This window comes from Exophiala xenobiotica (genome assembly GCF_000835505.1).
Source record: "Exophiala xenobiotica strain CBS 118157 unplaced genomic scaffold supercont1.7, whole genome shotgun sequence".
NCBI lineage: Eukaryota > Fungi > Ascomycota > Eurotiomycetes > Chaetothyriales > Herpotrichiellaceae > Exophiala > Exophiala xenobiotica.
The window spans coordinates 2700146-2716598 of NW_013562488.1; the positions used below are offsets into that span (position 1 = coordinate 2700146).

Sequence of the window (16453 nt, forward strand, 5' to 3'; positions counted from 1 at the left end):
TCGCGTCAAGGCGTTGAGACTGTTGTAACTCTGTGATAAATGGAAAGCGTATCAGGCCACGCGTCTGCAGAGGTTAGCTGACTTAAGGACGGATGATTGCCAACAATCGAGGTTCTTCCATTTTGCTTTCCTTTCAGGTGAGGAAACAAAGACTGACGCGGTAGAGTACGTCATGTTGCTGTTCTCCTCCCGGCAGCTCCTCACATGGCCACATGGAACTGTCGGACCACGGGAGCACCACGCGCATTCTCATTTGTCCTCGAGAATCTCCTTCGGGAAGCAAAACGCGAGGATTGTTCATAGCCAATACGGAAGCGAGGAGCGGCCCCTGATTGAGCGTGACACCTATGAGACTGAGTAGCTATGTCGGACTAGAGTATCGCCAGGTTAAAAAGAAGCCAACAGTGTGAACTCGTATCTGTCCGTCTCCCAGACAAGCCCCAGCTCCTATGCGGACTAGTTAGCACTATATGAGGATCAGTCCGGCAGTTTCTGTACTGAGACGATCTACTATGCTATTTACACACTATCACAGGGCTGGGGGGAAAATGCTGAGTGAAGAAGGATCTGTTCCAGTCGGAATTGAAGGAGTGTATTAAAATTTCCAATACTACTATTATCTGCAGTCGCCATTCTCGCCACTATCAAATCACAAAACACCGCCCACCGTGAACAATGCTCTCTATGCTATATACCCATGACCTCGCTATGCAAGAAAAGACCCGGATTCGACCATCTAACCAGCCCCAATCCCAAAGGGGTCCCTCTCATGCCATCATTTGCGCATCACTCGCAAGAGTGCCCGCTTAGTAAGGAATGTGGCATCGGATCAAGCACTCCTCAACACCCTTGGCCAAGCTCAGGGGGATGTTCTTCTTGAATTGAGCGAAGTTGCTGCCGTCAATCTGCTTGGGGAATCCCAAGGTGGCGTCGACGATATCCGCATCCAAGTTGACAATGAAGTTCTGGGCGATCGAGCTGGCACCGGGGTCCTCGGAGTTCAAGCCGGCGATCGCAACCGCAGGCTTGCAGTCCAGGTTCTGCTGGAAGTGAATGCTACCCTGGGGAAAGACTGTGCCCTGAAATTGGGTCAAGGTGGTGTTGAATTCCGCGGTCAATCCGTTCTCCAACACGAAACCGCTGAAGATGTTGCTGTCGGTGACAACGGTGAGGAACTCGGTAGCGCGCGGGTGGATGTGCGGCGTGTTCAAGCCGCAGGGCTGGAAGAAGATGCCCGCAGCGGAGATACCGAGGCCGGTCAGGATCGGGAAGTTGGCGCGGTTTGCGAGATCGACTTGGCCGCCCATGCCGGGGGTGACACCGGGGTTGGCGGCAGGGTTGAAGTCGAATTTCAGGCTGACATCGCCCGCGGCGATTTCCGCTTGAAGCTCTCTGAAGCGGTTGACGGTACTGTCGGCAGTAAGAAGCTCAGCGACAACGCCGAGGTTTGGGGTTGGGTTGGGGGCAGCGGTTGGATTGCCCAGCAGGCCGGTAGTGTAGCTGGGACCGTTGGTGCTGTTCTGGCTGCCGTTGGATGGGCCCATAGGAGAAGCATAGGCGGCGGCGGCGAAAGCAGCGACTAGAAATGTAGTAGAATGCATTTTGTTGGTACTGGGTTTTGTGGGAAGGTGAGAATGTAGTTGGTTTTGTGGTGGTTATGGATTAGTTGGTAGCTGTAGTTGTTGTTATGCAAAAGAGTGTGCGATAACAAAAAAAAGAAAGAGAAAAAGGAAATAGACGAGATGGAAAGATTGGCTGGTTTGCTTGTTGCTTGTTGTTTGTTTAAATGAAGGGGATGGTATCTTTCGAGGGGAGGGGAAGAGGGTATATGTACCTATGGATGCAATTCTTTTGCACCATGAGATCTGCTTACCCTTGACCCTGGTTGAATAGAGTGCGGCCCCCGGTTTGGAAGCATGGTAAGCAAGCTCACAGCTGCGCGTTATTCCTGGATGGGCCAGAGTCCATGGTATGGCTCCGCCATCTGGGAACGAGCACATGTTCACGGATGCGGGATGTCACCGGAACAAGCCATTGTCGGTGCGGTGCGGCATGGGTACAGGATGGATAAGCAACACAGTGAGTGGTGGCAGGATGAAGCTGGTTCCTGTGGTTCCTGTCGCTAGGGCAGGCGACAAGAGGCGAAGGTGAGAATGAAAAGGAAGGTGTTCTCTGCTATTTTGGCACCGGCGGTTAATCAGCAGCTTCTAACGAGACACTAAACCTGGAAGGGGAAAGTGCCTCCTCTGATATCGTATAGTGATTGGATATATTTTCTAGCCGGAACCCTTAGCTGCCGAGGCTGGAGGCCCAGAAAAGCAACTGCAGCGGCTGTGCTGACCGCAGCCACGCAGCGTTCCTCCCGTACAAATGACTTTCAAAAGATCCTTGGATCCTGCCATCCTGCTCAGACCGTCATAGCAAGACTCACACGAAGGTGTTGCATCCCGTCGATATCAGTTATCCTTTGTGTTATCGTGCTCAATATAGTCATTGGTGGATCAGACTTGACCGGGATTGTCCGCTTGCTTTCACAACAACCAAGTCGTCTTACTGTACTCCGTACTCTCCAAGCATATCGCTGACCGCCGCAGACATTCCCGCTTCGGCCCATCGGAGCAGCCTGCTGATATACGAATGCAAGTCACCAGCTGAGATGGCAGCATGACCAAGGATCTCGGCGTCCGATAGCCTGATCCCACCATCCCTGGGCAGAATCGGCGTAAACACCTTCGGGTCTGTTCGGGCCATACTGCCAGTGCCTAAGTCGGCTCGTTTCTAAAGCGACCAAGCTCTTGGTCGTGTAAATCGTCGCTTGTGTTTGGCAGCCATATCCTGAGGCTCGCCGTCTGATACCTTTTTCGGCGTAGAAGAGATCCCCTGCCCAGCCTGCCGTACAGATATTGGCGTAAGCCTTGGAAACGGAGCGAGGATCGAGCTACATGCAATAGGAGCGAGCCCCGTTGAGCAGCCATATTCGCATTTTTCCATACTTCAAGATACTGTATCCTCGAAAAGGGGGAAGATATGCCCACGGCCATTTCCCTGCGCAGACATCCTGGTAGTCTTTGCCCAAGCTGCGTCCTAGCCTTAGGGCTCACTGGGATCCAAACTCTGCCAACACCGCCAATACATTAGTGATGCCATGCTCGAAATATCTTCCAGCCTCTCTATTTTTGCAAGTTTTGGACGAAAGAGTCCAAATTGAACTCTTCCTCGTACTGCCTCTCGTCCCAGAGCTCGCCCACGTCGTCCAACCAACCTTTCTCGCCTTTCTTCTTGACTTCTCCCGTTGCCATGTCCAGCATATCCTCATCCTTTCCGCCTGTGGCGCTTTCGCCACCCGTGTCCGACGTCTCTCCCAGATTGAACAGATCCAGGATTTGATCCGTCTCCATACTGCCCAATCCCGCGTTTTGCTGATTGACAACGGTCGAGGCCACGTCAATCTTGAATCGTTGCAGGTTTAGAATTTTCTCCTCTAGTGTGCCACGTGTGATCAAGCGATACACATTGACAACCTTCTTCTGTCCGATGCGATGAGCGCGGTCCATGGCTTGAATGTCCTTTTGCGGGTTCCAGTCATGTTCGACAAAGATGACGGTGTCTGCTCCAGTCAAATTAAGCCCCAGACCACCTACACTGGTCGTCAGGAGCAGACAGTCGTAGCTGGGATCGTTGTTGAACTGGTTGACAATGTTTTGACGCTTAGTCGCTTCGACGCTGCCATCGAGTCGCAGGTACTGTACGCTAGGAAGGAGCTTGGCCAGGACCTCATTCTGCACCATGTCCAGCATCTCTTTCATCTGACAGAAGATCAAGGCTCGATGTTGCGATACATAGTTGGAGGCTGAAATGTCGTTGGAGTCGCTGGATACTCCGATACCGCAGTCGACCAATAAATCTCGCAGAGCGCCCAGCTTCGGAGCATGAGCAACGTCCCGCAAATTCGACTTGGAAGCAGCAAGTTGCTTCTGGATCGCGTCGTATTGTTTGTTCCCTTCTTTGACCACCATCGCAGGTGAGTTGCACAGCCTCCGCATGTATTGCAGAGCCTGGAAGATGTGCTGCTTGGACTCCTTATCAGACGAGCTCACGCTGTTCTCCACTGTCTTACGTTCTTTCTTGAAGAAATCCTCAAAAAGCCGCTTTTGCAAGTCACTGAGATCGCAGTAATAATTCTGAAGAATCTTGGGCGGTAGATCGTTCAGGACTTCCTCTTTGAGTCGTCGCAGCAAGAATGGAAGGACCTGTTTATGGAGTGCCTCGATAGCAAGTGCACCAGCCTCCTGCTCTTTGGATGAAGACTTTGCATTGCGACTAGCAGCAATTGGCTTGGCGAATCGATCTTGGAAGACTTTCTCTGTCCCGAGGAAGCCAGGCATGAGGAAGTCAAAAAGTGACCACAATTCCAAGACGTTGTTTTGAATTGGCGTTCCCGAGAGGATCAGTCGATGATTACTAATAATCTTCTTCACAGCTTGAGTGATTTTGGCCTTGGGGTTCTTGATTAAGTGTCCTTCGTCGAGAATACAGTAATTCCAAGTGATCGGTGTTAAGACGTCGTTGTCATTTCGGCAAACATCGTACGACGTGATCACAACGTCCGCCGCTTCAAGAAGGTGTCGGCGACTACTTCTCTCCGCGGGTGAGCCGACATAGGCGACGCATTTCAAGAAGGGCGCGTATTGTTTGATTTCCTGTTGCCAATGGCCAGAAAGGGTGGGCGGACAAACAATAAGTGAAGGCATGCGCCTCATCTCTGGTGCCTGGGTTTTGGCGTACTCCTCGGCGCGCATGTGATGATCACTGGCCACAATGCACAGTGTCTGGAGAGTCTTTCCCAACCCCATGTCATCACAGAGCACGCCATGCAGGTTGTACTTGTTGAGGAAGGCCAACCAGTTGACACCATCTTGCTGGTATGACCGCAGTTCTGCCTTGATCGCGACTGGTATCTCGAAAGGCTCCACTTTCTTGGGGTCGAGCATTTGTGCCATGAACTTGCGCTCTCTTTCTCTTCCTTGAAGCAATGACTCCGGCATACCTGGAGGATCCGGAATACCTGCTTCCAATGGCACCAACTTGACCAGTGTCGCGAAGGAGGTTGTGGCGAGTAGACGGATATCGTGGTTGGCATCGCTCATTCTGCCTAGAACCGGTACGATCAAGAAGATGACATATGGTAGGATCCTATCCCCCATAATACTAATGAGATGGTAGACGCATTCTGTAATACCTTGTCTGTCGCGCAGGTCAAGCGGATTGCTGATGTTTGGTAGAATCTCCTGCACCAGGGTCGTCATGCCTTTGACAGGAATGACACTGCACAACGTTGCGAAGCATTTAGCAGCACTGTACCTGATAACAGAGAGCCTGCAACGCATGGCCTTCCCAACCAAGGGGCTCAGCGACAGGACCCAAGTATGCAAGGCTGGGTCCAGGGCGGGCAACATTGTGCGCAAAATGGACAAAGCATCGACCAGTGACTGTCCTTGCTGATCATCAAGTTTGAGAGTGGCTGGATCTGCAGGCTCAATGAGCTGGCGGATAGGACCCTCGATCAGTGAATTGAAGATTGGTAATTTGTCGAGGAGAGCAGCTCCATATGACTGGGCTAACTCGTCCAGAGCTCGTTTTGCTCCACGTCGCATGATTCTGGCTTCTTTAGCTTCTTCTTCGAAGCGTGCGGCGTCCGGATGATCTTTCCTGTCTTCCTCTTTCCGCAGAGATAGAACAATATCCTCGAACGTGCCATTAGGCGGAAACTCCGGGGTTTCCGATGTGTCCACGCATGTGAATTTGACCAAATTAGAGACCAACTTATCGACTGGGCCCCGTTTTGGACTTGTAGTGTAGAAGTCAATGAGACCTGCAACCGCCGAGGCAGATCGGGCTTGTAAGTCCTCATATTCTTCACTTTTGATACTGTCCATGATGCTTTTGATAAGCTGACCTGGTTTCTTCGGGATTTCGCCTAGTCTAATGAAGACCGACGCGACAGTGGCCTTGACTGCCAGATCACGACCCTCTTTGACTTTTCTTGCTTCGCTCACGGCTGTCTGGGCATTGGCGCGGGCATCATTCAGATACTGTGTCCCAGACACTCTCTGTGCGGGTGTCAGGCCCTTCAAAAGACGATCGAAATCAGTTGTCACGATCCTCTCGGCGTCCGAAAGGGAGAAAGCCTTAGGCCCGGCTCCGCTGTCGCCTTGACAGACCACCGCAATGGCCGGCAACCGGTCACGAGGCACGTGTGCATTGTTCTGAAAGGCACTGATGAGTGACTGGCATTGGCCTCGCGCAGCTTGCAGCGACGATACAATATCTGAATACCAGTAATTGCCGTCGTCATCAAGCACTTTCTGCATTTCAGCCAGAATTGCCGGGGTTTTTGATGGCTTGATCGATTGGTTCTTGGCGATTTCTTCCAAGATCATTGCAGCAAACAGCCTGGAACTAGAATTGGCCGAGGTGATTGTCGGGACTATGCTTGTCCAGTATGAGTCGATCATGGATTCATGCTGCTTGCCTAGGAGCAAGCCTAGGGCTCGCGAACAGGCGATCCTTGTTCGGAGCATGACGTCGACGCCGACCAGATCTACTTCGCCATGCAGCATGTGGCCGTCCGTGTTATGGGAGAGCTGCTGATTCAACTCGGACTTCTCGAGCTTTCGTCGTTTCTTGGGTTGCTGTTCAGAGTCGGACGTGTTTCTATGCTTTGAAGATATTGCAGCTATGGGAGCACCTGAAGGTTTGATGAGGAGTGAAGCATCCATAGGGATGGGACTTCGTGCTTGGCCGATGGGTTGAATCGCTGCCATAATCATTGGCATGATGTGAGGTTCCAGGCTTGATATAAAATGTTCCTGGCCTTGGTGCTCCATGAAGGTCACGAGCCCCTGCCAGACTTCATATGACTTCCAAAGGACGCCCTCGTTTCGTTCGAGCAACATGTTTTGGAAAATCAGCCGAGTGACTCGGCCTCCAACCCAGCCCATATTGCTAGCATTGGAGAGGTTTAAGAAAGTCGCCAACGCTTTGAGTACCGCCATTCTCACACTGGTGATGGTATGTCTGAGGAAGAAGTAAAGTCGAGGTAGCAGCGACTCAAACGATTGTTCCGGGTCTTCCTCTGCGTTCTTTCGCATAGCTTCCAGAACTTGCTCGTATGAGCACAGCGTTGCCAGGAGATCCATCACGGCACCGGTGCTAGCACTAAGATCATCCTGCATGTCGAGAAGACAATCCCAAACCACACTGATGAGCTGTCCCAATGAATGAGGACGCATCGCCGTGAGCTCTCCAGCAATAGGAACGAGTGTTGCGGCGCTCACGGACTTCACGTCGTCGTCAGGGTGAACAAGTCCGCGGATGACGGCCGACACCACACCGTCAATCAACTCAGGCTGTTGCAGAAGAAGATCCTTGCGAACGGCCACGAAGTACCGGAGACCGATCATGCCTCCATGGCAAACTTCCCAGATCGGCTGCTTCAGTCCCGTATCTGTCTGATTGATCATCTGCTGCAAGAACGTGTACACAGAGATAGCCGTGTCATCCGGCAGTTGGGTCAGCAGAGCACCAAGAGTCTGGCCTATCGATTCGCGAATCGGCGCGACGACTGTATCCGACACATAATCGCCGAATCGGTCGAGCATCAGAACACAAAGCAAGCGGCATGCGAGATCATCAAGCCAGCGGCGATTGGCGCAGTCGTTTTCGTCTCTCGACCTCCCGTATCGTCGACCAGCACCCCTACCATGAACGCGCAATACCTCTCTCAGACCCATGGCTGCCCCGTGGCGAATCTCCCAAGTGGGATCGAAGAGGTCGATAGATAGGAAATCGCACATGACGTCAAAAGGCCAGTCATGCGAGTGTTCCTCGTCTGGCTGGATCAGCGGCTTTTCAGGAACAGCTTCGCCTTTGAACTCGGAGACAAGTGCGGTCTCATCGTCGGGTCCTTCTCGCTTGATGGAAAAGTAGTCCGGCTTCGCATCACCGTTAGACTCTTCATGTCCGTTCAGCTTGATCGGATGCGGAGTTGCAGAAACAGGAGTCTGGCCCGGTTCTGATGGGCGACGTCCGGAAAGATCCACGACACGCATCTTGCTAGAGCCGGCTTTGGCAGCGGACTTGTTCTTACGCTTCAGTTGGTTGAGCTGGCGCTTACTTAGCCCAGACTCTTCAGACAAAGCATGCCCATTGTTCTCTGAAGGTGACAAGGCACTGAAGGGGGATGCTGTGCTGATGCTGTCTTGTCGTGCAACAGCCGACTTGGTGTCCACGCGGCTCAGTGCCGGAGTCTGCGCGCCTTTCGACTGAGACCCCGCTGCGAAGTCGTGTTCAGTAACGAGGTCTTCCTCGATGTACTCCCCACCGAGGCCAAGTCGGGCGGTAAGATTCTGCTTCTGATGTGCCAGCCGCTGAGCAGGGGTCATGCCAGCCATTGAATACTCGTACTCTTTTCCGGCACTACCCAAAAGTTTCTTTCCGTACTTAAGGATCATCTTGATATCGAGTGTGGCCAGTTGGAGAAGATCATCGCCCTCAGAGGGCTTATCCTCGAGCTTGACCGACTGGTCTTCAGCTTTGATGGCTTCAATCTTGGCCCCTGCATCGTCGGCATTGGGGTCAAACTTTTCGGCATTTTCGACGATCCCACCGATGGCTTTGGCTGCTGCTGTGCGAGTATCCCAGGACTTGGACTGTAGGTAAGGGAGTACTCTGCCGAGTAAGGCGAAAACATTGTCGGGGTTTTGTTTTTGGACATCGGCGAGCTGTTGGGCAGCGGTGTTTCGAATGAGCTGCGTGCTACCTTTGTCCAGCAAGCTGAGAAGACAGGTTAGTGGTTGGTCATATACAGACGCTTTGATGGGTAGTGAAGGATACTCACGTGACTAGTCTATCGAGCCTACACAGAAGAGGTTAGTCAGCTTGGCGCGACAAACCACAGCGAAAGAAGTGTCAAACCTTGAAGCGGCCATGTTGGAGACCACGAAATGAATTCAGCCGCAACTGATTGAAGCAGCAACCCTAGCGCCATCAAAAGCAGGCCATAAATAGATATTTAGTAGAAGAGGAAGGAAACACCAACGAAAGAAATTGAAGGTGATGAAAGAGTGAATAATGGGAATAAAGACGCGTCGATGTAAAGGACAGAACACGACCTGCACCTTTAATCGATACGTAGGGCCCTGCCGAAATGTGCCCGTGAGAGCCTTGTCCGGAGGAGCAGAGGTGCTCTGGGTGGTTCAGTTGGGTTTTGGTGCTTCAGGAAATTGGAAATCGGGGCGCGGCGAGGTGATTATGAGGAGAGTCCGGAATGGCTTTAAATCCTCGCTTGCTCATGGGCCCCTGGCCTCTGATTGCGCTTTCCGCTCCCGCCTAGCACCATTTGGGCAAGACACGGCAAGCTAGCACAAACTAAGCCTTTTTTCATAGAGGCTTCACGTGAGTCTTCTTGGCAGCGTGACTGCCTCACTGGCCTATGACTTGTGACATCTTTACATATCTTTTCTTGCCGCCTGTTATCACTTGTCGGTTGCCTTTCATTCTTCTCTTATTTCTGCCTACTGTAGCACCTTGTCTCATCATATCAGAAGTTGACTCACCTCACTTGCTTCTAGGTTCTCGTGACACGTAATATCTGTGCAAGCGTGACTCACGTTTTGCTTTATCACGTCTCGATGCCTTGGTCGGTCTCTTGAGCCTGACCTAACGCCCTGACACGCACCAGTAAAGAACACCACTCTGCCGACGTTGATTAGGAAGTAGTTCAAAAATCATAGAGAGCGGACCTTTCGACCCAGATATCTAGATAGACTGACAAGGAAGGGTGCGAGTCGGCCATTTGCTATCATTGCGCTGAGCGTCATCTCTTTAATACGGGACTGGCAAGCATGTCAGGACTTTATGCTGAGATTGTCATCTTGTGTACTGGTCAAGCTACAGTTGGAGACCTTCAAATGATTGACATCAACGGAAGCTTGCTAAATCATGCAAACTTCAGGCGACTTCAGGCGACTTCGGGCTCCAGATGTTTTGACGGCATGGTTCTGAAAGCCCGTTGGGTGGCTCATTGACAATACCTTGTGCGAGTACGTGCACTAATAAGTCATTTGCAAGGCCACCAAGCCAACTAAAGACTTCTCGTACATCTATCACCTGGTGCTCGGCCGCGTTGTGATCGTCTGTCATTTGTGGTATAGTCCGCTCGGTCCATTGCTGTGTCCTTTTTCTTCTAATATGTACAAGCTGTAGAGCTCCTCCGGCACGACAGCGCCAACAAGCAAAAAATTTCCACTGGGGGTAGATGCTCCTTCCTTTAGGCAGCGTTCGTTTGTAGCAGGGCTCTTGACTCGTCGTCTTTCCCAATCAAACCAAGGCTCTGAATTTGGCCGACCTTTGGTGCGTTTTCTCGCGGACTTGCTGCTTCGGCTTTCCGTAGGGCATTCTGAATGGCTGCTGTGCGTGCGTACTGAAGTAATGTGGTCAGTCCTTCATTCTCCTCGCCGCTCCGGATGTTCGGTGACCAACCTCCTTCTTGTGGTGCAGGCACTCATAGTAATCTTCTAACCTCGGCGCGCATACACCTCGTTTCCTCGCCTCGAGGTCATTTTGATTGATAACGTAGCATGACATATATTCTTGCCAGAAGGGAAAGCATCGCGACACGCCTGCGTTCGAGAAAGAGCGTCAGTTTGGAGCTTCGGGAACGGGACTGCCGCATGCAAAGAAACATCAAAGCCCAGGGAAGAACGCACCGCCTGTCAAGCCGTAACCAGACGCCATATTGACCAGTAGACCCGTGCTACAAGGCGTCCATTCAACAAAGGAGTGGTATGCGCTGTCTGCAAAGTACGGTAAGGTGGTTTTGGATTGAAGTCGTTGGAGCTGCGGCCAAGGTTTGGAGATTCCCTCTAGGACAAACCAGCCTGCACTGCGGAGAGATACTGACGTTCCACGTCGCATCATTTCACACCTCACGAACTGCACTGTCTCGAAATAACAACCACAAAATGCTGCCCTCCTAACGAAATGGCCAGCCTCAAGGAGCTGACTGACGCTCACATCCTTCTTCTGGCCGTCCATCTGACTTCAGATGGAGACCTTCAACGGTTGCGTGCACTCCTCGACTGTCGTCGCGGTATCCTGTCCCAGACTGTAGCATATCGACTCGTCCTATCATTCTACCCTGTCGAAACACCCGACCAGTCCACCCTCATCGAGTTCCTCAAGAGCTTTCAAGACGGCAATCGGCAGCCGACAGATTCCGAGGACTTCAAAGTCGATTCCTCCATTTCCACCATTTCACGGCAGGATGCCCTACGACGGTGCAGAACGTTGAGAATACAACCCGTTCCCAACCATCTGCCTCGAGAAAAGGGTAGTGGACAAGCAAACTTCATAATCGAATGGGCAAAACGATTAGAGGCACTCAGTGGGACGTTGCAACCTCTCACAGAGTTCGTCGAGCGTTTCGTCGAGCACGATCCTGATTTGCGCCATTGGTACGAGACCTACGTTGTCCCTGTTCTGCGGCTGCAGTATGAATTTTACCCGGACGCCGAGGACATCATCGGAGTGCGGGAGCTGGAGAAGATGACGGCCGAGGGTGGAGTCAGCACACTGCTCCAGTACGCTGAGAGGAGCCATAATGCTGCAGACATTGCCAGAGACCTGGAGTATGTCGTGACACCTTGGGTATGTGGCGCTCAGCGAGCGAAGAGGAGAAGGATCGACTCGCTGGCGGCAGAAACGAAGGTGGAAGAAACGGCGTGGGAGAGTGTCAACAGCTGGCTTATGAACGAAAGCTTGAACGATTTCGAAGTCGCCGCAAAGACATTCATTGGATGGAATGGACCCTCGGACGTCGAGGCACCTGCAGATGCCATTGTCTCCAGATATGCTCAGACAGGCCTCGCGATCATCTATGCCTGTCCAGAAACCTCTCGGGACTTGCTTGCCATCTCGCGAGAAGTGCTTACGAAAGTTGCCAGTCTTATAGGGCTTGCCGCTCCCGACTCCACTACAACGGAACCACACATTGTCCTCGCCGAATCATTCGTGAAGGGGCTTGAGGAAGTTGATTTGCTCTCGAGCTCCCTCTCCAGAAAGACGAACCCATTCACTCGGGCCTCGGAATCCTCTGTCCAGCTCCTTGTGGGAACGTTGGCCACGTCCGCTGCCTTGTTTGAGTTGGGGCTAGCATCGTCCCTGGGCGATGTGGTCCGAACATCTGTGTTTGGCTCCGAACGGCGTCACAAGGACGAGCTCCGTCGACTCCTTCAGCAAATACCGCGTCTGACTCGGAAAGAAATCAATTGGCGCTCTGTCCGTCGTCAACTACTTTGGTTTCGAACATGGTCACAATATTCAGAAGTCCAGCCTGACAGTCCACGTCCAGCATACCTTGGTCGACTCACTGCGGAGTACCTTGAGACACAGATCCTGTACTCATTTCTCACAGCTGGGCAATATGATGCCGCCAAGGAGGTCTACCTTGATACTCAGCCTCAGCCATTGCCAGAATCTGGGGTTGAAAGTCGTATAGTCGCCTCAATTTTCGAAGCTTACGACAACGCCAGCAATGGCAACAGGGACCGCGGTGGCATGAAGCGAGCTTACGAGATTTTGCGAGCATTCAGGTCAAGATTTCCTCAGTCGACTGCTTTATCAGACATCGACCACCTCATCAGAGCGACGCACAGCCTATCCTTTTACCAACTGACCCTACAACATGGCGTACCCTTCAGGCCTGTGGCCATACGTGTACAAAAAGACCCATTGACCCTCTTAGAGAAGGTCCTGGGCCAAGACCCGAAAGCATACACTAAACTTGATGACCTTTTAGAGATAGGAAGGAATCTTGTCCGTGCTCACCTGCCTAGCCGAGAGACTTTGGCACAGGAGCTCGACCCTGTCGAATTGCGCGTATCCGATGCGGAACACAGGATCACATATCACGCCATCATGGCGGCACTCGCTGTCAATGACTTCCATACGGCCTATGCCTATATCACAACCCGTTTATCCACCTCGCCGACCGAGACCTCGTCGCCCAATCTCATGGATGATGTCTCTTGGCGTGCGGCTTATGCTGCTGGCAAGTATCGGCCCAGTGTTTCGCCAAAAAGTCTCACTTCTCAAATCGACAGTCTGGCTCAGCGAATGGAGCTCTTATCACGAGCTCTGATGCTGGCACCCTCGGGAGAAGCATTGTCAGGTATCCTGGCGACATGGCGGCGGTATGAGGAAGAAATGGAAGGATTGAAGGCTCAAGCCGTGGACGAAGAGCGTTCATTTGACGCTAAAGCCGATGCTGCGCTTCCTGGAGGATTCGGACTTGAAGATCGCGACGCAGACGTGGCGGAAACCAAACGTGCAATGGCACGTCGGATCTGGCCAACGTCGCGAGCGGGCCCGTCTTACGAAGAAGAAGCACCGATGGGCTTGTTTGACGTTGCTAGAGGTGCTGCTACAGCCTTGAGGAAAAGTGCGGCTTTCCCGCTCGGATCAGGAGGTCTGAGGGATCTGAAGATTAAAGAAGCAGGCACAGGTTCGGAGGGTGGCTTAGTAGATAATACGGATTCAGCTTCTTCACTTGAGGGTGGGAGGACGCGGAAGAGAGATATGGTGGCCAACATGGTTACTAATAATCTTGTCAGTGGGATAGGATGGGTTCTTGGTGCGCAGCCGCGGGACCGACTTGATCAAGCACATGAGCCTGAGTGAGTGAAGCTGTAATATTGACAGGGTATCTCACGTGGGCATTGCTCAAATAACACAATTATCTCCAGTGTCGGTGCAATGAAGGTCAAGACAGGCAAAGGAACAGCCTCCAGAAGACAGGCTGTGGTGAGGGATCTGGTTCACTTGCTTGAGAATGGAAGAGACTGCGGGTTGCACCTTCCACAATGCGCTTGTCTTGAAGTGGCGAGTATCTTCATTTTCTGCCTCACCCCTCAACAAAGCCTCACTTGGTTTTCACTTCTCCAGCAAGTTTTTGTGTTTGATCTCAGGTCTTTCAGCTTTACCAACTCGCCACTAATCCGTTTTGCCCCGCGTCGACGACATAATCGACGACATCATCGTCTATTCTTGTCCGCGCATCGTCTCAACGTGGGAGCCGGCCTGAGTTTACGATGCCTCCAAGACATTTCCAGTCGTTGCAACGACGCGGCGAGAACTATGGACGCACTATCTCCATCATCTTTGGCGTCATCGCCGCCCTGGTTATCCTGGTCTCTATCATATGGGGGATCATCCTGCCAAAATTCCGGAAGAACAAAACCAATCGATACTCAGGTGGACTGACGCCTCGGGTCTACAGCAGGAACAGCCCTCACTTTCCAAGCCATCCTGCCCTTTTACGTGGCACTCGCCAGAAGCCCACCAATACTCTGCGACACTACGACCCCAGAATTGAGACTCCTTTCCAAGACGGTCCTACTCCTCTGAGTACCTTCAACCACGGGTCTGCTGCTTTGTCTCAGAATCACATTGCGCTCACCGTCGGCTCTACCAACAGTAGCGATGGCCTCTTCACGCCAACAAGACATTACCTGCCATTGCAACGTGGTCTCCAGAGCCGTCACGATCCAGACTTACAGTTCAAGAGAACAAACGTTGTACACGCCACTCACAACTACGTTCCGCGAATGGGGCTCAATGGCTTAGAAGAATACATCTTACCTGTTCCCGAACCACTGGTTCTCCGACCTCGACCGGCAGGACGACCACCACCACTGACGAGACAATTGGAGAGATTTCCCATGCCGATACCTAGACTAAGTCGAAAAGGCGGCCTCATGCACCCAGGAAAGGTCTTTTCAGAGCTAGATCATTGTGACTCTCTCTCCGCTGCAAGAGATACTCTGAATACTCCATGTCCAAAGTCTGGCAGCAGCAGTCGCCTCAACGGAAAGGAATTGTCGTTCTTGGAAGTTACACACAGTCACCCTCCTTCTCAAGATCACCAGGACGCTGCTACAGTTGCCGGGGACCTGAAACCGCGGCTCACGGAGACGACATCCATCCGCCACGACACGAATGGACGAGCACTGGCCATGGAGAAAGGGCTGGTCACTGCAAGCACAAACCCAGAGGACTCACAGAGCTTGAAACGAGCCGGCACAGTAACAAGACCAAAGACGCCGGTCTCAGAGATACGTCAATGGTTCGATCGGACTGCCAGTGACAGTAAAATTGGAAATTCGTCGTTCAAGAGAGGCTGGACACCTTCCTCAAACCCATTCACGACTCCTGGGCCTTCCTCGACGCCTCGCACGTCACCAGTGCTATCAACGAAAACACCATCTCCAATTCTATTGCCACCATTAGAGATGACAGATATGGACACTGTTATCGATGCTCCAAGTGCTGGGCCTCGCAGTCGCAGACGAACTCCAAGCTCTGCAGCTCTGCCGTCTCCGACCAAGATTGCTCCACTCAAACCTGTCGAGTCTGCAAAGACAGCCAGCCGACTAAGCAAGAAATTGTGTTCCACGAATGTTTTTGCCCGACGCACAAAAGCAGCACGTCCTCTCAATCTGGTGTCATGGTCCAGGGTTCAGTACAGACAACGACATTCCCTATCCTCCATGTCGACGGTCTTCAAACCAATGCTCGGCGGTACACAGAGCAAGCAAAGCTACTGTGCAAGCAGCGTCTACAGTCGCGACACAAGAGGCATGAGTTCACTTGGCAGCCCAGGTCTAGACGGAGTATTCAACGACGCGGGCTATCCCATTGGGACTGCCTATAGCACCGAGGTGCCCTCCGACCGGCAGAAAGGTACTTCTCGACGAAAGGCAAAGGCCGGATCGATCGACATCTTGAGGTCCAAAATCGACGAGTGGGATCTGCATACAGGAGACTTGGACGCATTAACCTTCACGTCTCCACCTCCCCTGCTCAAGCGAACGTATTCCGACTGCGGACCTCGACGATCCAATGCATTTGACACCCGTCGCCCGTTTGTGTCCAGCGAAGACCTCCAGGAGAAGCCATGTGGGTTGTCCCCTGATGCGAAGCCAAAGATCCGTGTTGAACATTGGGACGGCGATGTGTGGGGTGATGGCCTTGCATCAATTCGTGATTCCATTCTTGAATCAGCAGCGCAGCCCGGATTCAGCCACCAGCCAGCTCTTGGTCAACTACAAGATGTGCCACCACCACCAGGGTCTGCCCCAGGTGGTGTTGATTGGATTTGATGAGGATCGGCACAAGCATGTGAACTAGCGTAAGAACGAGGATGAGAATGATAATTGGTGCAGAGATTGCTACATGTGTCAAAAAGCTGGTACAAAAAAAAGGCATACGAGAGATCATATTGGGCTTGAGGAGCTTTAGGGGTTCTTTAGAGATGCGCTCTACAAAAGTACTAGCGAAAAGGAATCATCAGGGAATGGGTCAATCGGTTACGAATTAGCAATGAGCAGGTTCT

At 52.2% G+C, this 16453-nt stretch overlaps 5 protein-coding genes across 5 annotated transcripts; 2 read left to right on the forward strand and 3 right to left on the reverse strand.

The window, feature by feature from the left end:
• Positions 1-806: 806 nt before the first annotated feature.
• PV05_11694 (uncharacterized protein) lies at positions 807-1601 on the reverse strand (the record flags this gene model as incomplete). Its single annotated transcript, XM_013455203.1, has 1 exon — positions 807-1601. One exon carries the CDS (start codon positions 1599-1601, stop codon positions 807-809), a length of 795 nt encoding a protein of 264 aa, XP_013310657.1.
• Positions 1602-2958: 1357 nt separating this feature from the next.
• On the reverse strand, positions 2959-9295 carry PV05_11695 (uncharacterized protein). Its single transcript, XM_013455204.1, has 3 exons — positions 8977-9295; positions 8900-8917; positions 2959-8835 (listed from the first exon to the last, which is right to left on the reverse strand). The coding sequence occupies exons 1-3, from the start codon at positions 8988-8990 to the stop codon at positions 3171-3173; spliced, it is 5697 nt and encodes a 1898-aa protein (XP_013310658.1). The 5' UTR covers positions 8991-9295; the 3' UTR covers positions 2959-3170.
• A 609-nt stretch (positions 9296-9904) lies between these two features.
• On the reverse strand, positions 9905-10890 carry PV05_11696 (uncharacterized protein). The gene is made up of 3 exons (XM_013455205.1): positions 10770-10890; positions 10543-10682; positions 9905-10483 (listed from the first exon to the last, which is right to left on the reverse strand). The coding sequence occupies exons 1-3, from the start codon at positions 10795-10797 to the stop codon at positions 10331-10333; spliced, it is 321 nt and encodes a 106-aa protein (XP_013310659.1). The 5' UTR covers positions 10798-10890; the 3' UTR covers positions 9905-10330.
• Positions 10891-11043: 153 nt separating this feature from the next.
• On the forward strand, positions 11044-13740 carry PV05_11697 (uncharacterized protein; the record flags this gene model as incomplete). Its single annotated transcript, XM_013455206.1, has 1 exon — positions 11044-13740. The coding sequence occupies one exon, from the start codon at positions 11044-11046 to the stop codon at positions 13738-13740; it is 2697 nt and encodes an 898-aa protein (XP_013310660.1).
• A 410-nt stretch (positions 13741-14150) lies between these two features.
• On the forward strand, positions 14151-16220 carry PV05_11698 (uncharacterized protein; the record flags this gene model as incomplete). The annotated part of the gene is made up of 1 exon (XM_013455207.1): positions 14151-16220. One exon carries the CDS (start codon positions 14151-14153, stop codon positions 16218-16220), a length of 2070 nt encoding a protein of 689 aa, XP_013310661.1.
• Positions 16221-16453: the final 233 nt, after the last annotated feature.